The sequence below is a fragment of the Phacochoerus africanus genome, chromosome 3 (genome assembly GCF_016906955.1).
Source record: "Phacochoerus africanus isolate WHEZ1 chromosome 3, ROS_Pafr_v1, whole genome shotgun sequence".
NCBI lineage: Eukaryota > Metazoa > Chordata > Mammalia > Artiodactyla > Suidae > Phacochoerus > Phacochoerus africanus.
The window spans coordinates 137,902,783-137,929,970 of NC_062546.1; the positions used below are offsets into that span (position 1 = coordinate 137,902,783).

At 38.9% G+C, this 27,188-nt stretch overlaps 1 protein-coding gene across 3 annotated transcripts in view; it reads right to left on the minus strand.

Moving 5' to 3' along the window:
- Positions 1-4,777: 4,777 nt before the first annotated feature.
- Positions 4,778-27,188, minus strand: part of TTC21B (tetratricopeptide repeat domain 21B) — an 87,976-nt gene continuing 65,565 nt past the window's right edge. For all 3 annotated transcript variants that reach the window (XM_047772787.1, XM_047772786.1, XM_047772788.1), the window contains 7 exons: positions 24,072-24,222; positions 23,256-23,417; positions 20,942-21,137; positions 14,487-14,711; positions 10,494-10,614; positions 6,768-6,835; positions 4,778-5,324 (listed from right to left, as the gene is read on the minus strand). In XM_047772787.1, the coding sequence (XP_047628743.1) occupies positions 5,247-5,324; positions 6,768-6,835; positions 10,494-10,614; positions 14,487-14,711; positions 20,942-21,137; positions 23,256-23,417; positions 24,072-24,222 (1,001 nt within the window). In that variant the 3' untranslated portion in view covers positions 4,778-5,246. The remainder of the gene's footprint in view (positions 5,325-6,767; positions 6,836-10,493; positions 10,615-14,486; positions 14,712-20,941; positions 21,138-23,255; positions 23,418-24,071; positions 24,223-27,188) is intronic.

The window sequence follows — 27,188 nt, forward strand, 5'->3', positions numbered from 1 at the left end:
CTGTTTATATTATTTTGCAAATTAAGGTTATATGAAGTTATATTTCCTGCATTTTCATTTATTATTTTGTGAGAATCTTAGCAGTTAAAATATCTCTGAAAAAAGTTTTCAAAAGTAAATAGCAGAGCTCCTATTATGGCTCAGCAGTAACAAACACAGCTAGTATCCATGAGGTTGTGGGTTCCTTTCCTGGCCTGGGCCAGTGGGTTAAGTAAACAGTGTTGAGCTGTGGTATAGGTCACACACACAGCTCAGATCTAGCACTGCTGTGGCTGTGGCTGTGGTATAGGCTGGCTGCTGTAGCTGCAATTCGACCTCTAGCCTGGGAACGTTCATATGTGGAGGGTGTGGCCCTAAAAAAAAAAAAGTAAATGACAAAAAAAATCTTTGAAAACATTTTTTTTTTAATTTTGAGAATTGCAAATTTTTTAAAAAAATTTTATTTATTTATTTATTTTGCTTTTTAGGGCAATTGAAAGGCACATGGAGGTTCCCAGGATAGGGGTCATTCAGAGCTACAGCTGCCAGCCTATGCCACAGCAACGCAGGATCTGAGCCGCATCTGCAACCTACACCACAGCTCACGGCAACGCCAGATCCTTAACTCACTGACTGAGGCCAGGAATCAAACTGGAAACCTCGTGGTTCCTGGTCTGAGTTGTTTCCACTGCACCACAACAGGAACTCCTGAAAATAGTTTTTGATGACGACATAGTACTCCATTATTGGGCAAACTAACATATTTAACCACTTCATTTATGCTGAATGTTTTGGTAATAAATAACCAAAACATCCAGACTTTTTTCTTTTATAGTTTTTTAAACCGAAAAACAGAAAATTTCTGAATGTCTCCTATGATAAATTTCTCTAAGTGGGATTACTTAGTCAAAGGACAGAAACTTAATCCATACTGCCAAAGACCCTTCAGAAAGGCTATAGATTCAGTTCCACCAAGAGAGTATGAATGTGGTGGTTTTCTTGCACTGTTGTCAATCTTTCATTAAAAACAAGAAGCAGGAGTTCCCGTTGTGGCTCAGTGGTTAGTGAATCCGACTAGGAACCATGAAGTTGCAGGTTCTAACCCTGGCCTTGCTCATGGGTTAAGGACCCGGCGTTGCCTGTGAGCTGTGGTGTAGGTTGCAGATATGGCTCGGATCCTGCATTGCTGTGGCTCTGGCGTAGGCCGGCGGCTATAGCTCTGATTAGACCCCAGCCTGGGAACCTCCATACACCAAGGGTGTGGCCTTAGAAAAGGCAAAAAGACAAAAAACAAACAAACAAACAAACAAAACCAAACAAACCCAAAACCCCCCCAAAACAAGAAGCATCTTTGGCCCCAGAACATGTTGTGGCTATGGCCAAAAAACAAAACAAAATGAAAGAAACGTAAAAGCAGATGATCCTGTTAGGCTATTCACTTATCTCCAGGCCAAAACTAGGAGAATTCCTGTCAGTCTTAACTGGTTTTTGGTTTCCGTAGTGACTCATTATCTACCCTAGTGTAAAGTTTAACCTGACTTCCTCAGCTGTCCATGCATAAAATCCTCCAGAATTGCTCTAGGTTCTTGACTTCTGGGAAAGAAAGCTATTTCCTTTCAGAACCCAGTTCATCATGCTAGCTGCTCTAAGGTCAAAATGCATGGAAATTATAACTGCTTCCTTTCTATTACGGTGGTGGTATTCAAATCCCAGATTCACAGAAAATTCATTCGTGTTGTGTCCTTCCCCTTTCCATCCTTAGGCCCCAAATTCTTGTTTAAAATGCCATGGGCACTAATTCTTTCAAGCTGCTGTTCAGTTTGAGTTCCAGCTTTCCTGGATGTGCGATCTTGGGCATGTGAAAAACATCAGAGATTAGTATGTGCTAAATAGAGTTTAGTTAAGGGTGATATGATACAGACTGACATAGCTACTTGAGAGCACACCCTGGATGTGGGCGTGGTCTCTGAGGAGGTGACGATAAACTGATACCTGAATGAAAAAGCCTAGAGAGGGAGGCTTGGACACAGGAATTGGGGATAAGGGAGAGGAGCATAGGGAGAGAATTCCACTAGAGGACGGAAGGGCAGCAGTCTGTTAGAGATGGATAAAATGAGATACATGCTTGTAGAGAGTGCAAATTAATGTTTGCTGGGAGGAAGAGAGGGGAGAGAGAGAGATAGAGGGAGGGAGAGGGAGAGAGGCAGGCATGAATCAGAATCCTAACTCCTGTATGGCCATGCTTCTAGGGGAACTGACTGGTCCTCTCTATCTCACCTTCGCCTGCTTTGTCTCTTTTCTTCTGTGAAGGTTCTTCTCAGCTGCAATTACTTGACCTCGTTCAGCTTATAATAAATAAGTAAAGTTATTGTCTATTAAGAGCCTAAATGAGTCAGATTCATTAATAGGTTTTATGTACATTCTCTTATTTAATTCTTACAACAACCTGAGGAAGGTTATTATGCTTTTTTTTTTTTTTTTTTTTGCTATTTCGTGGGCTGCTCCTGCGGCACATGGAGGTTCCCAGGCTAGGGGAACCTAGCCGGCCTATGCCAGAGCCACAGCAACGCTGGATTCGAGCCGTGTCTGCGACCTACACCACAGCTCACGGCAATGCCGGATCGTCAACCCACTGAGCAAGGGCAGGGACCGAACCCGCAACCTCATGGTTCCTAGTCGGATTCGTTAACCACTACGCCACGACGGGAACTCCTATTATGCTTCTTTATGGATGAGAAAACCGAGGCTCAGAGAACCTTTGAAACTCGAGAAAGATTTCAGATCTAGTAAGTAGTAAGGCCAATCTTTAAAGCTGGGTTGGTCTGACTTCTAATCCTTGCTCTCAACTGCTGTACTACACTGCTCCTCTTACACTTACACTTCTTTTTAGTAGTTTCCACATTTGTAAGATGTGTTCATTCCACTCACTCCATCTTTTTCCTCATGACCTAGCCATCTCTGTGATAGAACACTCAGTTTCATCTGCTAGCCAGAGGCAGGTAAGAAAATTTTTCTTACAGTCTAATTGTAGAATGCATCTTCATATAGGAAAGGCTGGTATGGAATCCAGGCTCTGACAAATTTTCTGTGACCTTGGACAAATCATTTAGTTTGAACCTCATCTTGCCATCTGAAAGAATATTATTTCTCTGGAGAGTTGAGTGAAAGCTAAAAGACATCTATCAAGGAAAGTTCCTAGAATAGAATTTAACAAATGGTAGAATAAGTGGCTGCTTACGAAACAAAAACAAACTCCTCACTTTACAGATAGGAAAACTGATTTGGAAATATCTTGCTGGGAGAACAGATGTTCTACTTTCTCTAATTTCCATGAATCGAGCATTCCATGATGCAGGCTCACTGAAACTGCTGAGGGTATTCTGTTATATGCTGTCCTTAATAATGTCAGTTCAGGTTGAAAAAGACACCCCCCTCCTCTCCCACCCCCTGAATTACAGAGAGATTGTCATGGTGCCAGAACTGTAAAGCAGGGATAATATCTATGTTATAGTGTTGTGAGGATAAAATGTAGTAAGACTTGTGAAAATGTATTAACAGACATGAAATGCTTCATAAACACTCTATTTAGGAGTTCCCATTGCGGCTCAGTGGAAACGAATCTGATTAGCATCCATGAGGATGCAGGTTCAATCCCTGGCCTTGCTCAGTGTGTTAAGGATCCACTGTTGCCGTGAGCTGTATAGGTCGCAGATGCAGCTCCGATGACCCTGTGTTGCTGTAGCTGTGGTGTAGGCTGGCGGCTACAACTCCAATTTGACCCCTAGCCTGGAAACCTCCGTATGCCATGGGTGCAGCCCTAAAAAGACACACACAGACACACACACACACTGCTCTATTTAGCATTTTCTTGAAATTTCATAAATAAAAGAATGATTAGAATTTTATAACATAATCAGAATTTTAAAAGGACTTTGGAAAACTGGAGAAGTGATCAGAAACAAGAGACTGTAACTCAAAAGAAATAAACATGAAGTTCTTAAGGAAAAGCAAATGACTTTAAAAAACTGTTTATTGAAGATGCAATTAAAATTGAAGACTGTTTATTGTATTTTTAAAGGCAACTGAAAAAGATGTAGACAACATGTTTAAAATAATGGTAAGAACTGAGTTTATGTAGATCAGGTTTAGTTCAGTGTAAAAGGGTAGGAATGCTCACCTAGGGGTGGGGAAGGACATAAGGAACAGTGGGTCTGTAGGGTTTTTTGGTACTTTATTGTTACCATCAGATGTTACAATGTCTGAAGTTACACCAAAAGACCCAGTCTTTGGGCTAAGGTTAAATCTTGCTTTAAAGGTTTACCTATTTAAGCTAATTTCAGGTACTGATTATTTCTTAAGATCACATTGGCATTGAGAGCAGGAGGAATCAGTTCAACAAAGAAAAGGGAGGCGAGTTCCCATCATGGCTCAGCAGTTAACGAATCTGACTGGCATCCATGAGGACGCAGGTTTGATCCCTGGTCCCACTCTGTGGGTTAGGGATCCGGCGTTGCCGTGAGCTGTGGTGTAGGTTGCAGACATGGCTCAGATCTGGCATTGCTGCGGCTGTGGTGTAGGCCAGTGGTTACAGTGCTCCAATTTGACCCCTAGCCTGGGAACCTCCATAAGCCATGCGTACGGCCCTAAAAAAAAAAAAAGATGGAAACACACACACTATATTTTTCTATGAAAGTCACATTTTCTGTAATAATACTTATTAGCACTGCAGACTGCATAGGGGGCTTACCCTGATTTTGCAAACTTTGCTGTGTATTTTGAGTTTCAAGAAGAATACAAATCATAAATTTATAAAATCTTTATTAAAAATATATTTTCTTTTTCATAAATAATTACCAGGAAGTTTACTCAAGTCTTTAAAATAGCAGAGAATGTTAAGAAAATTTTTAACGGAGAACAATAGTGTTTTAAATACATTTCCTGAAACAACTAATATTCCTTAGAAAAGATACAGGATACTTAATTACCTAGACTTTTAACAAAATATTCTTTATAGAAATGGGTTATAACCTTTACTACAGAGATAACCAGTTCTACACTTAATCAAGAGTCAATCAAATAAACCAGCTCTCATTTACCTTCTCCATCTGAAGACACACATTTAACACAGCACTTCTCTTTATATACAATAGCAGCCTCTGCTGGAGAAAGCAAGCATGCTTCGATTATAAAGTAGTAGCTCAAAGAACTGGAAAGACGCTGGTTCTTTTCTTTTCTCGCTTAAACAACAAACTACGTTAAAATAATCTTCAAGGTCTTAAACATGCACGGGCCTTATCAAGTATATCCTTTCTGATTTTGGGGTAAGTTGGATGTGCTTTGAGAACCTGCAAAAACATACACACACACAAAAAAAACCCCAAAATAAAATGACAGCTTTTAAGAACTAATTCATTATCAAGACCCAGGGAGCCACAAAATGTACTAGAAACAGCATTACAGTTGAGATTTCTTTCATTATATTAATATTACAAATATAAGAACAGGTTTTTTTTGTCTTGTTTTGTTTTGTTTTTGCTTTTTAGAGCCACCCCTGCGGCATATGGAAGTTCCAAGGGTAGGGGTTGAATTGGAGCTGTAGTTGCTGGCCTACGCCACAGCCACAGCCACATGGGATCCTAGCTGAGTCTGTGATCTACCTAACAGCTCACGGAAATGCCAGATCCTTAACCCACTGAGCAAGGCCAGGGATCGAACCAGCATCCTCATGGATCTTAGTCGGGGATCATTAACTGATGAGCCACAAAGGGAACTCCCAATATAACAACAGTTTTTAAAGGTGACATCTGAGATGTGACAATATGATTCATTTACAGATATAATTATTTCCTTAATAGATTGGTTATAGAAAAAAATTATGTATCAATGATTCAAGATACTTTAAAAAATTTAGCTATTTATGCATGATATTTAATAAGCCCTTAGAGTTATTTTAACCCAGGAGCACACATTATATTTATGTGAAATGATTGTGAAACACAGAAATTTCCAGGTCTGCTGAGTGTGGGAAAGGGAAATATTCATTTTTAAAAAGTCAAAATTCTACAAATAATTTTAATGTATAACCTTACATTAATGTACAACCTTAACTTTAATCTGAAATGCTTCCTTACACAGAGACTCAGTGATAAAACAGCAATCACTGAGGCCAAGTATTGACTATGATGATACGGACACAGGTATCTGGGATAAGGCACATTACGTAATTCTTTCCTAAGGAGTTTTCTTGGAGCTCCTAGCAGTGTTTAGTAAAATGCCTTATATAAAATATCAATGGGACAATACATATATAAAGAAATTGCAGATTCTAAAATTGCAACTTAAATATTTGTCATTTTAGTAAGGGATCATTTAGTCAGGAGTCAATTTTAGGAGTATAACTGAATGACTTCTAAATGACAAAAACACCTCTTATCTTTAATTAATAAATCTTAATCCCCTAATAATCAGACTTAAGGAAACCTTCATAAGAACTATTATTTAGAACAGTGACTTTGAGACTCTATAGTAATTCTAAAATGTTTTTTGACTTAGGCTCTTTCTTTAAATTGTCATAAATATTTTGTTTGAACCCTAATGAAGAACTTGTTTAAGAAAACTTTGTTTCCTAAACTTTGAAAACTGATTATTTCTCCCCGATGTATTTGATGAGTCATTTAACCACATTCTTTTCCATATTCTTTACCTCTGTTCATGTACCTGTTGAGATTAACTAGAAGTAGGAAAATGTGCATCTGGAAAACTTTAAGAAATCTAAATTCAGGTGTTACCTGGTGACATACGTCGATCGCATCCACATATCTTTTTGCTTTTAAGTAATTAAATGCCAGTTTGTATCCTGTGAAGACAGAAAACCAATACTGATACAGTACTGTTTGTAAAGCACACTGTTGAATTACCTTTTTGGGCCTCCTCCTTTGTTTGCTTACTCTAGTATTAGAAAACTGTCAGCTGAGGTGGTGACTGTACTAAGACAGAGAGAAATGATAATATAATAGCAGGTGGAGTGACAGTAAAGGAGAACAGATAGAAAGAAAAGAGTTGGAACGAAGGAGCACAGCGAATGTACTACTGGGCTAGAAGATGGCCCTCCCACAAATGTGATTTTGTAACTTACTAGAAAAGTCCCATTTGTTTCAGATTATAGTAAGAACACATCATAGGGAAGTAAATAACAGCTATTCATTTGTACAATACAGATTTACTTAGCACTTAACATGTCAGGCAAACTGCTTCCTATAGCCATAAGGTTTACTTTCTATTAGGAAAGAAAGTACATTATTTAAGTAATTACATGAGTACATGAATAATTTCAAAACGGAGATAAATGCTACCGAAGACAGCTACAAGCCTAGAGTGCTATCGTAAGAAACCTGGTTGGGGAGGTGGTGGGTGTCAGGTAAGGTTGACACCTGAAGGATGAGGCAGAAAGTAGGCCAAGGGGATGGGAAGCAAGAACACTGTCAGGCAGAGGGAACCATACATGTACAGGCCAGGGGTAGAGGGTGCAGAGGAACCAAGTGGACCTGGAGTACATGAGCAGAGGGCAGGGCAAGTAGGAGAGTGGCTCAGAGACAGTGGCTTAATTGTCAGATCTTCTGCATCAGTGATGAGTAACAGCACAAGTACTAACACTGAGCTGTCACATTTCAAATAGTGACAATTTAGAAGAAAGTTTTAAGACATTCTTAAATGACTCTTGTTCTCCTGTAAGAATGCTACACTAGTAAGCAAACCAAAGAGAAAACAAAAAAAAGTGGACTCAGTAAAAAAGATATGAACAACATTGTTAATCAACTATAATTCAATTAAAAAATTTAAAATACTGGAAGTTCCCTTGTGGCACAGTGGGTTATGTGGCATTGCTGCAGCTGTGGCACAGGTTTGATCCCTGGCCCGGGAACTTCTACATGCAGCAGATGTGCCAAAAAAATAAATAAATAAAAATAAAAAAGATACGCAATAATGTAAAATAACATGTAATTAATAAATACCCAATATAAAATAGGTAACTAATAACTATTTAGAAATATGAAAAAGGGAAATCTGAATGCTGTTCTTGGGCTTTAATCAAAGTACCAAAGCAAATTTTTAGAAATTCAAGATCATGTTTGAAAAGAATTACTGGCTAATGTAATCATACAGTAGCAAAAAAATAAGGAATAGGAATTAACTAAAATTCATAATATTCAACACACACACACACACACACACATTTAGAACTGTCCAAGATGAAAACAATAAATGTCAGAGATGTAAAGCCTGATATCATTAGAAAGGAATTATAAAATAGACCAATAAATAGTTTCTGGCATTTAAAAAGGAAAACAACCTAAGATGTCACGTCACACATGGAGACTAGAGCCAAAAAAACCGGGGCTTCAACTTTGGTTTCTGACTTCCTGACTAGCTTTGAGACCTTAGGCAAGTCACTCGAGCTGTCAATTTCAAGTTTCCGCTTCCAAAAAAAACCAGGGTTGATAACTCTTTTTCTCTCTTAGTTTAATTTTAAAGATCAAATGAAATACTTGTTGTGCAATGCTTTTAAAAATATTAGAGCACCACACAAATATCAGCTTTTTTTTTTTTCTGTGTAAACACAATTAGAAGCACAAACTTTTCATATCAAAAGAAATGTGATTTTGGTCACAAAATTTTAGAGAGGAAATAAAGGGCTAGAAATGGCAAAGAACATGTGTGTGGCAGATGCATTATTACTTGTCAGGCTTATAATCAGGAAAAAAAATGGGAGAGAGAGAGAAATGAGCTTGTGAGAGCAAGCAAGCAAGACCATGAGCAATGTGAACAGTCTCCTGACTGTCAGATAGTCTGGGAAAAGGTGTGAAGGAGAAGCATTATGTATTCTTTTCTCAGTGGATCTCAGTTCTTGGTGCCTTTCACAGTGAAGGTGTTCGAGCCTGAATCCTATGGAATGAACATGACCATGATTTTAAGGATTTTCCAACAAATGAAAAAGTAAAATAAATGCATCATTAACTTGGCCAGGCATGTTGGGGGTATTGAATGCAATGATAATCTTAAGGGAGAAACTGTAAGAACTAATTGAGAGCCTCAGAGAAATGCCTACCAAAGAGAAGTCAGAGGAACTGATAAAAATCATCGATAAAATACAAAGATGACACAATGAAAGAACTAGTGAGCTGGAATCTCTTTATATGCTGGTCTTCCAAAGGAACATAACATTTAACTAACTGAACTTCTAACTGCATTCCTTCTGAGGAATAAAGCATCAAAACTACACGCTTTAAGGATTTGAAAGAATTTTCATTTTACAGACATTTTATTCAGTAAGAAGCACTATATCTGAGAAGGAAAAGTACTATCAATAAATGTTAGCTTCCTGTGCTCTACACAAGTTTAGCCAAATAACAGGCCTCAGGAAAATACAAGGTAAGGAAAGTCCTGAACTGATAGCAGTTAGTGTAAAGATGACCTATCTGGCTGAGGGTTCAATTTGAGTCATTGCTGTGACACGGCTGCCGTGTCTTAGGTTAGATTAACAACCTCTAAACACCTTAAAAAAAAAAAAAGAGCTTCATTATGCATACAATTCATTCTTAAATCATACTTCAGAGCTTTTTGGGGCGGGGGGGTGCACCTGTGGTATACGGAAGTTCCTGAGCCAAGGAATTGAAGGTGCGGACCACCTCAGTGACCCAAGCCATGGCAGTGACAATGCCAGATCCTTAGACCACCAGGGGACTCCAAGAACTTTTTCACTTTTGGTACGACAGGTCAGGAGGGACATGGACAAATAAACATCCTTTTTCAAATGTATTTGGCCATGGAATCTAATCTCACGTGCAAGTCTCTTATTTTTTTTTTTTTAAAGAAATAACTATTAATATCTCACCCAGTATTTCAAAGCACATTTTGGTAAACCATTATTTCCAAGGGACAGCAACAAGGAGGGTGAAAGATGTGAAAGGAAGTCTCAGGAAGAATGGACAAGCACCTGGGATGGTGCGGGAGGAAACTTGGGAGAGACATGGTGGGCCATTATGTGCAAGGGGGAAAGGACTCTCTGGGTTGCTCTGGAGAACAGACAAGGGGGTGTCCACGAAGCCTGATTCAGCATGGGGATGAGCTCCCTCACAGTGTGGGGAGACAGGAGTCTCTGGCAGAACTTGAGTTAATGCAATGTTTTTCTAACTTCCTTCACAATGGAACACTTTCCCCCACAGTATTATCATTTTGGAAACAGTAGATGGTGAAGGGAGAGAAAGGAGCAGAATTAGATTAGATGTCCTTCTAAGGTGACTAAGGTTGAGTTTGAATCTCAGGAAACTATACCTAATAACTATCAGTGGCTCATAATCTTTTATGAATATAAAACTTATTTTCAGAAGGGCTGACAATGTGGGGCTTTAATGTATATTTTGTTCTTAAAAAGAAAATCAAATGCATTGAAATGAAGATTTATATATAAAACCCATGTTTTCTGTAAAAACCTAGTGTTGAAATTTTAAACTTACCTACTGCTGGATTTGCCTGATTGCCATGTTTCCATGCCATCTCGTAGTTTAAGGCAGCATCTGCATATGCTTGTTCTTTTTCCATAATGTATCCCATATATTCATAAGCTTTGCAGCAAGACTTAAGAGAAACGGAAGCTGTATCAATAACTTAGATTTTATGGAGTGCTGATGACTATACAGGTCAACCATATTAGCTCATTTAAATGACACATAAAACTGGTTTTCAACCTTGGCTATGCAATCAAGTCATCCGTGGGATGTAAAAAAAAGATTCTGATGCCAAGCCCCCACCCCAAACCTACAAAACCAGGATTCTGGAGTGAGAGGGAAGAACACGTTTTATACATATACATATACATGTACATTTTTTATTTTAAATAATTTCAATCTTCCTGGAGTTCCCATTGTGGCACAGTGGTTAACGAATCCGACTAGGAACCATGAGCTTGTGGTTCGATCCCTGGCCTGCTCAGTGGGTTAAGGATCTGGCGTTGCCATGAGCTGTGGTGTAGGTCGCAGACGCAGCTCGGGATCCCACGTTGCTGTGGCTCTGGCGAAGACCAGCGGCTACAGCGCCAATTAGACCCCTAGCCTGGGAACTTCCATATGCCGTGGAAGCGACCATAAAAAAGGCAAAAAGACAAAATAATAATAATAATAATTTCAATATATACAGATATAGAACAATATAATGCACCCCATGAACCTTTATATTCAACAATTAACTAATGATTAACACTGTTTCACCTGTACCACATACATTTGTCCTTATGTATTACCAGATAAAAAAATCCTCAGATACTAATATTATTTCATCCATTGATATTTTAGTATGCCTCTTTAAAAATAAGGACATAATGGAGTTCCTATTGTGGCTCAGGAGTAATGAACCCAACTAGTATCCATAAAGACGAGGGTTCAATCCTTGGCCTCAGTCTTTGGGTTAAGGATCCAGCATTGCCATGAGCTGTGGTGTAGCTTGCAGATGCAGCTGCAGCTTGGATCCGACATTGCTGTGGCTGTGGCGTAGCAAAACAAAGAAAAAAAAAAAAGGACATATCACACCTAAAAAATAACAAGTCCTTGAAATCACCAAATACCCAGTCACTATTCAAATTTCAAATGGTCTTAATGTAATTTTTTGTTTGTTTGTCAGGATCAGGATCCAAATAAGGCCCACACACCCTGACTGGTTGAGATGTCTCTATAAACTTCCTTTTGATCTAAAAGTTGCCCCTTCATCTTTTTCCTGGCAATTAAATGTAGCAGAAACAAGAATGTTTATCCTAGCTTCCCATAGCCCAGATTTAGTTGAGTGCATCTTTGTGGCAGTTATGTAATATATTCCTATGTCATTGATATTTCCTGGAAATTATTTTAGATGTAGAGGTTTGGATCTGGTTTTGATTTGGAGGAAAGAAGTGAAACTATTCACTTCATATATCAGTGTTCTACTGAGCCATCTGCTCCTTAGGAAAAAGTAAAAATGCACAACGCTGTGTACATGTTTTGGGTATTTTTTAATTGCTATTTTTTTTTTTCTGGAATGTTAACTTTAAAAAATTGAAAAAGAGAAAAGTAGGTGCATAAAAACTCACAACATTACTTCATGTTTGAATATTTTCTCTTCAATTTTACTTTCCTGACTTTAATGCAAGAAAATATTTTACTACTATTTTCATGAAAACCACTAACCATAAAAAATACACACAAACATGAATAAAGGTGTACATTTTCCCTTTTGCTTCAGGCTTCAACAGAGCTTGGCATAGCACTGAAAAATCCTACCTGTTTCACATTTTAATTTTTTGATTTTTTTTTAAAAAAAGTGCATTAAATCTCATTCATCTTGATCTCTACAATGGACTGAATGTTTGTGTCCCCCCCAAATTTATGTTGAAATCCTAACTTCCAATGTGGTAGTGTTTGGTGGTGAGGCTCTGGGGAGGTGATTAAGGTCATGAGGGCAGAGCCCTTCTGAAGGGGATTAGTGCCCATATAAAAGGGACCTCAGAGGGCTCTCCTGCCCTCCTTTGCTGCCATGTGCGGACACAAAGAAAACTCAATAGTTTGCAACTGGGAAGAGGGCCCTCACCAGAACCCAACCATGCTGGCCTCCTGATCTTGGACTTCTAGCATCTAGAACTGTGAGAAACAAACTTATGTTGTTTATAAGCCACCCAGTCTGTGGCATTTTGTTACAGCAGCATCAGTTAACTAAGAAAATGACTGAGATTTTAAATGCCCCTTTAAATTTTGGACCTGAAGAGTTATCGTCATGGTTCAGCAGATAACGAACCCGACTAGTATCCATGAGGATGTGGGTTCCATCCCTGGCCTCGCTCAGTGGGTTAAGGATCCTGTGTTGCTGTGACGTAGGCCGGCGGCTACAGCTCCAATTGAACCCCTAGCCTGGGAACCTCCATGTGTCGCTGGTTCAGCCCTAAAAAGCCAAAAAAAAAAAAAAAAAAATTGGACCTGAAATGCATGTTTCACTTGTGTCACCCCAGTCTGGCCCCATCACCATAGATAGAGTGTTCTTCCAGCAAGAGGCCCGTAATGCTGTGATGTTATACCCATTCATTAAGTCATCAGGGTTGGAAAATACTGAGATTCTGTTTATTAGCTGGAAAACATCTATAATGAGAAACATCCTTTCTACTATTTCATTACCCAGCAGTATGATTCATAAAGAAAAGGCGGGATAAATGCTTATTTCTTTCCCTTTTATTTGTCAGCTTTAGAAATAGTTGTATATCAGTGGTGACCAATTAGGGCTTTGTTCTTTTTTGGATCTGTGTAAACTCATGGACTTAAAACATATTGGTGTGTTGCAATACACCGCAGTTGATTCTGACATCTAGTGCCTCAATGTGAACTAGTGGGAGTGTCCTCAAGTTGGCTCCTGAGTCCCTGACTTGACTCCAATAATCTCTGATAGCTTCCTTGCCATCTGGTGTGACAAGATGGCCTAGCGTCATCTTGCACATTTCCTGCCCCAGATCTGGATGATTTCCATCCTTTAATTGCATAATTCAAAGTTTCTAGGCTCTACTTCCTGAATCTCCTGCTTTCAATACTGACAGGCCTAAGTAGCAGGGCTGACACCTCTAAAGCAGCCGTCATGTTCAACCATGCAATGCACTGCTGTCTGTGTTCTGGCAAATCGAAATTCTATTTGCATGGAAATCTTCATTCACATGCAATCTTGCTTAATCCAAGATTAGACATGTAAGAGTCAGCTACTTAGCAGTTTAGATTTTTAAATATCTATTAATGCACATTCTGTTTTTTAAGGCCAATGTAACTTAAATTATATGTATGAACTATAAGTTGATAAATGGCTTGATGTTTTAGGTTTTTAAAATTCCTAAGAAACTAACTTAATAGTATTAGATGAGTGTGTCTCCTCTTTGAAAAACAAGTAATCCATTTTTTAAATACAATATGCCCAAAGGGATAAAACAATCTTTAAGGACTTTAAGATTTTCCAATCTTATACCTAACGATAAGGACTTTTTATTAAACAAATCAAATTAAATGCTAAAAAGACTTTTCCCCACAAAATACATTATGCAGAGTGGATTCTAATAATGGGAAAATAACATGCAGCTGCAGTACATTCATCAAGCATATTTCTTAATTGGAGGGACAGACGTCCGCAATTAATGTTCTTCTGCAATTTTCATTAGCTCTAGGATGAGATGATAATCACAGGCATATGCTTGACATTCCAAAAACACTTTCTGTAAGCAGGGCGTACCACAGCTGAAACTTGAAACTGCATAAATCTCCATTTTTCTTTATTTTCAAGGGCAAATGGCTTCTTTTTTGTTATTAATGTTTATTTCCTGATTGTGGTAAGAATAAGCATTTAATTTTCCAGAAATATGCAGAAATCCCTAGAAATGGACCAATACTCTAAATACCTATCACAGAAAGCTTATACAACAAAGGATAGCAGTTATTTTTGACTCTTCAGTTACCTACCCTATTGTGACGCAGGCACCGTTTTAACAGTTCTTCTGCCATGTCGTACTTTGCTGACTGAATATAAATATCAGCAAGCAGCAGCCAACTCCTCTCAAAGTCCTCAGCATCAATAGGATTCCAGTTCATTTTTGCAATCCGCTTCAGCTGATTGCGGGCTCTTGGGGTTTGTTTCAAGATCATATAAGCTGTTGCCATTCCCAAAAGTGCTGGAATATGATCTTTCTGTAAGAAAACAAAAAAGTTAGGCCCCCAGATACACAAACATAAATGTCCTATGTTTAGAAGAAAAACACATGGAGAGTAGCAAGTGCTACATAACGAAGGGACTAGCCTGTGGATTCTATTTCTGGATTCACTTAAACACTGTGATGTGGTCATTATTTAACATACCAAGTAACCTAGGGCTACCCGAATGAACCATGTGGTCAAGGTAATTCAGTGAGAATGCAGGTACCATAACCTCACAATTCCAGACAATTACGACAATTTGATCTTTAAGGGGATGACCGGCTGTTTTAGTTTTGTACAGATACAGAAAAACTAAAGCTATTTCAGTGAATATTTGTGTTTCAGATATGGCATTCTGGGCTCCTTAGTTCTTTGACCTATAATACAGGAATAATAGAGTGATTTACCTACAAATGATATTCCTTATCTATATTGACTTCTATTGCTCTTTTCCCTCTCCCTCTTCATTTTATTCAAAACCCTCTTCTCCCAATAAAGTTTGACCAATGAAATGTTTGTAAATAATGCATGCAATTAATTAATCACTTGGAAATTAGGTGAAATAAACTCATGCCTAAAAATATGCTTTTAGATTTGGAATCTGCAGCTCCTTGATAGTAATTAAAGAACACGATGTTTTTTTAGACAGAATCAGAAAATGTCACTGTGAAATCAACAAGTTAATAAGAATTGGTATAAAATGGAGATTATTAGTGATTTATCTAGAAAACTAACACCTAAGCAATAATGTATATGTATCTGACAAAGCTAGAGTGCTCCTCAGATTTCAGTGGAGGGATTTTTGTGATGCTTTTATAACTAGAAAGGCTTTCATATAAAATATAAAAGATGAGAAACAGGGATTTAGAAATGATAATATCATGGCTACAATAAAGGTGTGGTGTAGGATAGCAAGTTTCGGTAACTAATATTAAAGAACAAAATGAGAGTAGAGTGGTACAATGTCCAACAGTGATCACGGTTGGAAATCACAAACAACCCTGCAATAGAGAAGGGCAGTTCATTAAAGCCTAATGAACATAGCTTGTAGGAATATAAAACTTCCCTGGGTTTAGTTTTATGTTTATCAATAAACTTTCAATATGTAATCTGTTCTAATTAAGGAATGGCAGAAAGGTTTTTATTTGAATGCCAAATCCAACTAATGAGGTAGTATATTTTGAAAATGTATGGGATATTATCAATTATTGAACCATACCCCGATCCCAGGTGGGCTAGAGAGGAAAGAAAAGAGACTTGCCATGTATTTGTCAGTCAGATCCTAGAACAGCCCAAGAAGAGAAGGTTCCTAGAAAAATGTCCAGACTTATCCACATACTAAAAATATCCCACACTATATACTTAAAATAAGCTCTCCGATTTTAAAACAGCATACCTTGAGTTAGATTAGAATGAATCAATTCCTCACAGCTTGATCACTCCTGAGTGAACTAAAGAATGGTTTCTAAAACTGCAAACCTGCATTCTAACCCCTACGTTAGACCCAGAATGCCTTTTCTGGTGCAGATAACCTAAGAAGTTCAGCCAGCTTCTCTCTCTCAGTCACTCTAAACTGCAACAACTTTACACAAGACAGTACAGCTCTATCATAAAAAAAAGTTCAAGGTGTCAGGAAGAAAGCAAGTGGAAAGACTTTAGTTTGGGTTTAATGCATTTTCCACTGTTTTCTCCCATGCCTTTTTCAATCTGAACATCGCATAATGCTGTGAATATACTCTAGGCTTTAAAGCCTCCCTGCCTTTGTTCACATTTCTACCTTAACTTACAAGGCACTTCCCTGTCTCTGCTTGTGAAAAAGCAATTTATTACAGTAGTTCTTTTTTTTTTTTTTTTGTCTTTTTAGGGCCACACCCATGGCACATGGAAGTTCCAGGCTACGGGTCCAATCATATATTTAGTTTTCTGAGGAAACTACACCACAGCCACAGCAACTTGGGATCTGAGACGTGTCTGTGGCCTACCCTACAGCTTGGAAACACTTGATCCTTAACCCACTGAGCAAGGCCAGGGATTGAACCTTCGTCCTCACAGATACTAGTCAGGCTTGTTACCGCTGAGCCATGATGGGAATTCCTATTCCGGTTCTTCTTAAATCATTTCTTCTCCACAGAAAGGGTCTCCCAGCTCTCTTATCACTGTCTCCTACAGCACTTTTATTTTTTAAATTAAAAAAAAATTAGTTGGTTTACAATGTGCCAATTTCTGCTGTACAGCAAAATGACTCAGTTATATGCACATATGTTTGTTTGTTTGTTTTTAATATTCTTTTCCATCATGGTCTATCCTAGGAGACTGGATATATAGTTCCCTTTGCTATACAGTAGGACCTCACTGCTTATCCATTCTAAATGTAATAGTTGCATCTACTAAGCCCAAATTCCCAGACCATCCCTCTCACTCCCTGCTGGCAACAAGTCTGTTCTCTTATGTCTGTGAGTCTGTTTCTGTTTTATAGGTAGGTTCATTTGTGCATGTTTTGGATTCCACATGAAAGTGATATCATATGGTATTTGTCTTTCTCTTTCTGACTTACTTCACTTAGTATGAGAATCTCTAGTGTATCCATGATGCTTCAGATGACATTTCATTCTTTTTTATGGCTGAGTAATATTCCATTGTGTATATATACCACATCTCTTTAATTCATCTGTTGGTGGACATTTAGGTTGTTTCCAAATCTTAGCTATTGTGAATAGTGCTGCAATGAACATAGGGGTGCCAGATCTTTCTGAATTATAGTTTTGTCTGGATATATGCCCAGAGTGGGATTACTGGGCTATACGGTAGTTCTATATTTAGTTTTCTGAGGAAACTCCATACTGTTTTCCATAGTGGTTGTACAAATTTACATTTTCTACCAAGAGTGGAGGGTACCCTTTTCTCCACACCCTCTCCAGCACTTGTTATTTGCAGACTTGTTAATGATGGCCATTCTGACTGATATGAAGTGGTACCTCATTGTAGTTTTGATTTGCACTGCTATATCATTAGCATCCTGGGGTAGCTTGTGTGTGATTTAATATTTTTTTTGGCATGAGGGCTGTTTTTGATTTGGATGCTTTTCCTCTCTTCTCAGTGTGTGTAGGCCACAATCCCCTTAATAGGGGGTGTGCAGGTACATGGCCCATCCCAAGGAGGTGGGGCAAGTGATGGTGGGCTGCTTATTTCCAAGCAGATAGAGGTGATGGGCAGGGCCCAGTTTCAGGACCTCAGTGGCAGGGGCAATCCCCAAAGGGGTGGGGTGGCAGGAGGCACCCAGTCATGGGACCCTAGGCAGTGGCAGGTCGTGCCTACCTCTGGTGTCCAAGGTGGCAGCAGTGGCTTGAGCCCACTTCTGTAGCCTGTGCAAGCAGTGCCCTGCCACCTGGGAGCCCTTATTCAGACAAAGATGTTCCTATGGCAGTCCTGCTCCTCTTCTCTCTCACTCCTTGCCTCTCTAGCAGCCCTGGCCTTCCCCAGCACTCCTAGGCTCTGGCCTACCACGCCCTAACCCCCTCAGGCTGTTTCCACACAGCCGGCCCCAGTCCTCTCCCCAAGTCTGAGCTCTCAGCCTCAGTATATAGACCTCACCCACCCCAGTGGAGGAGTGTCTCAGGCTGGGTCTGTGTGGCTCTCTTTTGGCTCTCTCTTTCTCTGACCGGCAGCTGTGCTGCTCTTCTCTGAGGCTTTGAAGCTCCCCCTCTTTCATGGCTGATCTTCCAGCCAGTCAGGGGGCCTCCCAGAGTGCAGAAATCTTTCTTCATTCACAGCTCCCTCCTAGGGGTGCTGGTCCTGTCCTGATTCCTTTCTCTCCTCTTTTTTCTCCCTTTGGTCTACCCAGTTATGTAGAGATTTTCTTGCCCTTTTGGAAATGTGAGGTCTGCCAGCGTTTAGGAGATGTTCTGTGAGAATCGTTCTACATGTGGATGTATTTCTGATGTTATTTGTGGGAGAAGGTGAGCTCCACGTCCTACTCCTCCCCCATCTTGATCCCATCCCAACAGCGCTTTTATTTGCAACTTTAGAATAGAATGTAACAGATTTTGCTTTGTACTACAGTCAGTATGATTGTCTCGCCTTCCCTAAATGATGAAAAACTTGAAGAAAGGGGCTGTATGTGGTTTATCTTTGTGATTCCGCCTGTGCTTAGCACACCCTAGCTGCTTAATGAATGAATATTCATTGCACTTAATATATGCAGCCTATTAGTTAAAAGGCAAAAAATGCAAGATAAAATTTATTTTATTTTATTTTATTTTTGGCTTTTTGTCTTTTCTAGGGCCGCTCTTGTGGCATACGGAGGTTCCTAGGCTAGGGGTCTAATCAAAGCTGTAGCCGCCGGCCTTTGCCAGGGCCACAGCAATGTGGGATCTGAGCTGTGTCTGTGACCTACACCACAGCTCACGGCAAAGCCAGATCCTTAACCCACTGAGCGAGGCCAGGGATCAAACCCGCAACCTCGTGGTTCCCAGTCAGATTCATTAACCACTGCGCCACAACGGGAACTCCAAGGTAAAATTCATTTAGGAAACTTCAGTTTATCCATCAGTCTTTGGACAGTGTGGTCAGTAAACAGATTTGAGAATAGTATATTACTAATCACATATCTAAGAATGATAAAAAATCATGCAGTCTCACCAAACAAACCAAAAAACCCAAAAAACTGGCACTGTTTCTTTCTAGGAAATAGCTGTGATGTCGCATTACTGCCTTTGTGTTTCAAGCCTCCCAGTTTAACCCCCCCTCACATGATGGAATGTTCCTTCACAACATTCAGTAGCTCTGACACCTTACTTGAAATGGTGCTTCATCATGTTCTTAGGGATGTTCTTAGACTTATAGGGCAGTCCTATTTCGGGTTCAGGCAGCTGCTGTTATCCATCTGCTGCCACACAGCCAATTCAACTGAGCACAACCCCTGAGAACACTATGTCAATGTCAGTAGAAGGGCTCTGCTCAAGGATGAATCTCTGTGGCTGCTACCTGGTTGTTTTGTCCCCAAGGTGGCTTACAGTGGTCATCAAGTGCCACGACGGACACTTACAACCAAACACCAATAGGAGCTGAAGATTTTCCAAAGCCCTCCAGGGTCCTGGGAGCCAGAGGAAAAGGGTGACTATAGGGTTTTTTTGGTACTTTATTATCACTATAACCTCTGAATCACTTCTGTGTATCCTCTGAGAGGCCCCAAATTATGAGTCTTCCATGGTCTACAACACTGGTGAGTAGAAGAGCATGAAATCCCAAGTATATGCTTAGAACTAGCTATTACCAACCGTTGATGGGGTAGGTACCTGGAATTCCTTCCTTAATAACAAATAATTAGAGAAATACAGCACTGTGTGAGAGAAGAAAAAAAACACCCAGAAGGTAAAAAGGGAGGGAGTTCCCATCGTGGCTCAGTGGAAATGAATCTGACTAGTATCCATGAGGACACATGTTCCATCCCTGGCCTCGCTCAGTGGGTTAAGGATCTGGCACTGCCTGTGAGCTGTGGCATTGGCTGCAGACATGGCTTGGATCTGGAGTTGTAATGCCTGTGGCATAAGCCAGCGACTACTGTTCCGACTCGACCCCTAGCCTGGGAACCTCCATATGCTGTGGGTGCAGCCCCTCCCAAAAAAATAAAAGACAGAATATAAAAGAGGAGGGATGCATTTGAATGGGATGAAAAGAGGAGAAAGCCTTTGATCTAATAATAATAAATGATTTATTATTAAATAATATTAACATTTAATACTTATTAATAGTATTATTTTGGGGTTGATTTCTGTGTTGCTAAATAACAACATAATTATTTGCATGACTGATTTATAAGTTGTTGGTACTGATCTCCCTTAGCCCTAGAGCTGGAAAAATTTAAGTTCATGTAAGTGAAAAAGTGAGATCAAGGTAACCACGTGTTTATCTTCACTTAGTAAGTTAACCTAGGCTGCACCTAACACAGAGGATAAAGCCACTCCCTTGAGAATTAATGAAAGCCCTCTTGCAGGATTTCCTTTCTCTAGAATTCACTGTTCTAATAGAGAGAGAAATAATAACATTAACAATGCCTCCTCTGAAAACAAAAGTACATGATATAAAATTACACCAAAATATACATCTAACTTTTGAAAACAGTAAATAATGAAGTCAATCTTCAGAAAATAAACAATGAATCAAAATACGTATTTCTATACTACCAAGGAAATGTAACGTGAGGTTGAAAAAGAAAATTTACTAACCTCGGATGTTGCTATTTCGGTGAAGGTATTTAATGCCTGCTCAACGTTAGATTTCTGTTTGGTGGCCATTAAGCAATAGTTTTCCATTATGCGAAGCTGTACGTGACCATCAACAGTCTGAGGTTTTAGTTCTTTGAGGAGCTTTTCTGCTGTTCTCACTGCTAACTGCACAGATTCTTGCTTCTCAGATGAATTACTGTATGCAATAAAAACTCTCTTAACGTTATAAAAACTCTCTTAGGTCTATTACTCATGAAGTAAAATTCACTGAGCTTAGAATGAGGTACACTGATGTCTATTTTTCTCACCAATTTAAAAATAATCCTTTTGGAGAATGTCACACATAATACAGAGTAGAGCACAGTTATGGTTTTAAAAACAAAACTAATATAGTTTCCACAAAACACCATTAAACATTTATCACTTTAGATTGAAAAAAAAATTGGATAATATCCACATGTGGTGTGTTCATTTTAGCTAATACTAAACAGGAATTTAGGATAAGTAGACTCATACAACTATCATGCAGTGTATCTACACAGAAAATGCAAGAAGGGAGACTATAAAATATTGTAAATCAACTATACTTCAATTTTTAAAAATTAATTTTTAAAAAGGAGCAGAAAGTAACTAACCTTGTTAAAGCACTTAGTATGTGCCAAGCACTGTATTATTTTATTATTTCATTTGGTCATGTTGAATCTATTTTATATATGTGAAAACTGAGGCTCCAACAGGTAATTTGTCAAAGGTCACAGAGATAATAAATGTTGAACCTGGGACTTGAATTTAAGTTTGCTGGACATATAAAATACACTTAATTTTTTCCTACCCAGTTGCCTATCAGACTCTCAGAAAAGAAATTCTGTATTTGTCAAAAGGTTATAAATTTCAAGTGCAATAACAAATTGAATGTGGAATGGCAGTGTTCTTATACACATACCCACACGTGGATATAATGTATAAATAAATCAATTAATGAAATAGAATTAAATTCTCAAAGCCTATCACTAAAACGATTGACCTTCTCAGGTTTTTATCGTCTCTAAAACAGTTTACACTGTTGGTAACCTTCTTACAAGCTCCCCTCCTTTTGCTTCTGTAATGTTACCCAGTTTTCATTCTCTTTCCACTAAAGTGACTGGCCTTTCCTGACCCCCTTCCTCCTCCAGTTCCCTTAAATGTTAGCAAGCCCAAACTTTAGTTCTCAGACTTCTGCTACCACGTTCTACTCAAAACGAGGCCATTCATGGGGTTCCAGTTACCCACTCTGAGTACCTGTCTCCCAAATCTGTGCATCCAGCTGTGACCCTTCTCTTCTGAGTTTTATAGTCTGAGTTTGGTTTTTTTAACTACTTGCAGAAGATTTCCATGGGGACAGCCTATAATTGCATACAAGTATGTAACCTTAACCTTTCTAAAACAAAAAATAAACATGCCTCTTCCCTGCTCTAAATCTTTTAATGGTCTTTATAATCCAAGCCTTAGAACCTGATTGCTGAGAGATTTCAGTGACGGATTCCAACTTCTCCCACTCCTCTAGGCATCTCCCTTTGACTGCTTTGCACTGCTATGATTTCTATGAATTCCTGAACCACTTAAATATTGATTTAACCCATTTCTGTTTTGTGGGAGACTGAACAGTTTCAGATGTTGTCTGGCCTAAAAGGTAAACTGCATGCTCTTGAGGCAGGAATTACCTCTTCTATTCCCTTTACATCCCTATACACCCCTAGCCTGCCTTCCCCAATTCTGAGCAAAGGACAAGCAACAAACACAGGCTGACAGATATGTAACCATGTAGGAGTGGTGCACCAAGGTGGCCAATGGCAGGAGCTTTGAGGTCAGGCAGGACTAAAGTCTACATCTTGCCTCCATCATTTTCTAACTCCTTCACATTAGACAAGTTAACTCTGAGCTTATTTCACGGTACTGTTATAGAGAATAAAGAAGGCAGTACATATAAAGCCAAACCCTGTGCTATAGCACAGGGTTTGGCAGATAGCTACCATTTATTTGTTAAGGAGTTACTATGTGGACAATTTCTGCCAAAGTAATCGTGCTCTACAATTCATGCAATTTTCTACAGAGTAACTAGGGGAATGTCTTCAATAATGTGTCTATTCTGATTAAGGAAACCTTCTAAAGCATTTCATGCTTGTTTCAGAGGACAGTTATTCTAGCTAGGATTTATTCACTGAACTGTCATTTGTGCTATCCTGGAATTTAGTTCTCTTTTACAAGATATCCTTCTTGTTTATTATCCCTAACAAGTATTTCAAAACAAAAGCGTGACTTGTCAAATACTACTCACCCCAGGTCTCTATCCAGATTTTCAAATACTTCACCTCCAACAGTTTCATTATCTGGATTTAAACAGATTTCTATCATATTATAAAGGGCGTTTTGACCCCAGTCACAGTCTTTCCGAGCTTTATTAAAATGTCGAAGGGCATCATTTGGTTCTCCAGTATACCTTGTTAGGTGTTTAAAGAAAAAAAAAAAAAAAGGCTTATTTAGTAAATATTCTCCACTATACCTTGTTAGGTATTAAAAAAAAAATGACTTATTTCAATCACTGACTGCAAACTTTTTGTTTATTATTTAGTAAATAAAACTACTACCATATTTTAAAATGTAGACATTATTTATTTATTCATTTATTTATTTTTTGGTTTTGCTTTTATCTAGGGCCGCTCCCAGGGCATGTGGAGGTTTTTGTTTTGTTTTGTTTTGTTTTGTTTTGCTTTATCTAGGGCCGCTCCCAGGGCATGTGGAGGTTTTTGTTTTGTTTTGTTTTGTTTTGCTTTATCTAGGGCCGCTCCCAGGGCATGTGGAGGTTCCCAGGCTAGGGGTCCAATCGGAGCTGTAGCCACCAGACTAGCCAGAGCCACAGCAATGTAGGATCCTAGCCGAGTCTGCAACCTACACCACAGCTCACGGCAACGCCGGATCCTTTAACCCACTGAGCAAGGCCAGGGATCGAACCTGCAACCTCATGGTTCCTAGTCAGATTCGTTAACCACTGTGCCACGACGGGAACTCCTAAAATGTAGACATTTTTTAATTCAAAGAAAAGTGTATTCTACTTTAGTCAACAATGAGAAAAAAATTTTGCCAATAAATATACCAGAGATATAGTCCTTTACAATACTGATACCCTGGCTCCAGTTTTGCTCTGGAGTTATGTTTCTCAGCCATTGAGAAAAATCTTGGAACATCCTCAAGTTTTCCACATCTTCTCAGGAGGTCAATTAAACGAGATAATGTCTTATAATTATCTAGGAACAAAGAACATTTCAGTTATAGACAATATTTTATAGCATTTGTTTTGATAGTTATAATGCTTCTTCATTAAGGTATAGTTTGCTTCAGATGAAGTACAATTTAAATAGAAGTGAAGGAGCGCCTTAGTGTTACAGGTAGCTAAAGAGCCGTCTAGAATCAGCCTCTGCATAATTCAAACTCTTAAATGTAAAATTTAAGAGGATCAATCTGATGCATGTGGCAAATCTATCTCTGAGAACTCCTTTCCTATGTCAGCTGGGAAGAGGGTAAGAACAGTACATCTTGATGATAATATTTAGGGTAGGCAATTAGGAACTTTACTCCAGATTTGCCTTAATGTGTATATGTACCTAACACAATAGGTACCAGCTACCATACTATAACCTTAACATCTAAGTCCCAATATGTTAATCCTATTTTATCTTCTTTCGAGGAAAAATAATTAATTTTGTTATTTGGTCTCAGGTATAATTTCTTGGCAGGCTCCTAGAAAGGCTTCTTCTCCCAGTTCTATTCAGTTCTTTCTCATCACTAAGATACTACATTTTGAGAATCATTTTAATATACACTTTTTAAGATTGTAAAAATAATGCATGGACACTTTTGAAAATTTGGGAAAAATACAGAAAAATATAAAGGAGGAAGAAAAATCACTCTTATTCCTACCAACTAGAGATTACCACATTTTGGTACATCTCCTTTCATACATTATAGTGAAAAAAATCAATCTGTAAGTATTTAACAAAGAAATGTGTTGCTTACATATATACAAAGTTGGAGTAACACTTGGGATTCTGATTTTGTTTTGTTTCTTTGTTTGTTTTGCCTTTTCAAGGGCCACTTCCCGAGGCATATGGAGGTTCCCAGGCTAGGGGTCTAATCGGAGCTATAGCCGCTGGCCTATTCCAGAGCCACAGCAATGTGGGATCCGAGCCACACCTGCGACCTACACCACAGCTCGCGGCAATGCCGGATCCTTAACCCACTGAGCAAGGCTAGGGATCAAACCCATAACCTCATGGTTCCTAGTTGGATTCGTTAACCACTGCACCACGATGGGAACTCCATGGGATTCTAATTTTGATTCAACATTATACAGTTAACATTTCCCAATTGACATTAAATGACCTTCAAAATCATTTTAGTGTTTTCGTTTTTGTTTTTTTTTTTTTAGGGCCGCAACCGCGGCATATGGAGGGTCCCAGGCTAGGGGTCTAATTGGAGCTGTAGCTGCTGGCCTACACCACAGTCATAGCAATGCCAGATCTGAGCCGCATCTGCAACCTACACCAGAGCTCACAGCAATGCCGGATCCTTAACTCACTGAGCGAGGCCAGGGATTGAACCTGCAACCTCACCTCATGGTTCCTAGTCGGATTCATTTCCTCTGTGCCACGACGGGAACTCCTTTAGTGGTATTTATAGCAATCTATTACATTTACTGCTCACATTTTATTCTTCTCTAGTTGTATGTTTTAGGTATTTGGGGTCACAAGTTTCAGCACTAGGTTCATAGAAGGGAATTTGTAAAAGTCCTTGTTTAAGCTGTTCTGATCACTTTGATATGTTTTGAATTAAAACATACACACAAACAAAAGCTTCTAAAAGCAACTTATCTTTGGTTCTATTTTCTAATAAAAGAGAAGACAACATATAATCCAGCATTTGCATTTCTGGGTATATATTCCCAAGAAATCAAAGCAGGGACTCAATCAAGTATTTGCACACTGGTGTTCACAGCAGCATTGTTCACAGTAGCCAAAAGGTGGAAACAACCCAAATGTCCATCATTGGACAAATAGATAAGTAAAATATGGTATATACATATAATGGAATTTCATTCAACTTTAAAAGGAAGGAAATTCTGACATGCTACAACATGGATAACCCTTGAAGATATTATATAAAGTGCAATAAGCCAGACACAAAAGGACAAGTACTGTGTGATTCCACTTATCTAAGGCATTTAAAGGAAGCAAATTCATAGAGGCAGAAAGTAGATGGTGGTTGCCAGAGACTGCTGGGGGGAAGCAGGAAATAGGGAGTTATTGTACTGAATTTTCAGTTTGGAATGATGAAAAAGTTATTGAGCTGGATCATGGTGATGATTATACAACAATGTGAATGCACTTAATTCCATTGAACTATATACACTTAAGAAAGGCTAAAGTGACAAATTTTATGTATGTTTTAGCAAAATGAAAATATCACACACACACAAAAAAAAACCTCTGTAGGCTTTGCAGCTATTCTATTACATGATGCCAAAATAATCCAGGTTGATGATATCATCATTGCCTTTCTTGACCTAGGATTTTGGGTTTTGAAATTTTGTTCTCTCTGCCTTTTGGCATCACTGAAAAGAAGAGCATGATATGAATCTGGTTTCAGAAAGAGAATTCAAATACTGGCCTTGTCCTTTTAGCTATACAAATCCAAGAAAACTGCCCAAATTCTCTGAGACTAGGATCACCTGCGTTCTTAAAACAGGATTATGATATTGACCTTCAGAGTGCCATGGAAACCAAAAAAAAGTACAAAAGAACTTTAAAAGGTACAAGTGTTGGAGTTCCCGTCGTGGCACATTGGAAATGAATCTATCAAGTATCCATGAGGATGCGGGTTTGATCCCTGGCCTTGGATTTCAGTGAGTTGGGGATGGGGCACTGCCATGAACTATGGTGTAGGCCACAGACACAGCATGGATCCCACATTGCTGTGGCTGTGGTGTAGCCTGGCAGCTGTAGCTCTGATTGACCCCTAGCCTATGGTACTTACATATGCCACAAGTGCGGCCCTAAAAAAGCAAAAAAAAAAAAAAAGAGAAAACCTACAAATGTTAACAGTAATATCTATAACTTCAAATATTTTGTTAAGGAACTAGTCTGTCCTATAAAAAAGGCACAGAATCTAAAAGCTATACTGGATTAGGAAGGAAGTAAGGTTGAAATTTCTGGTT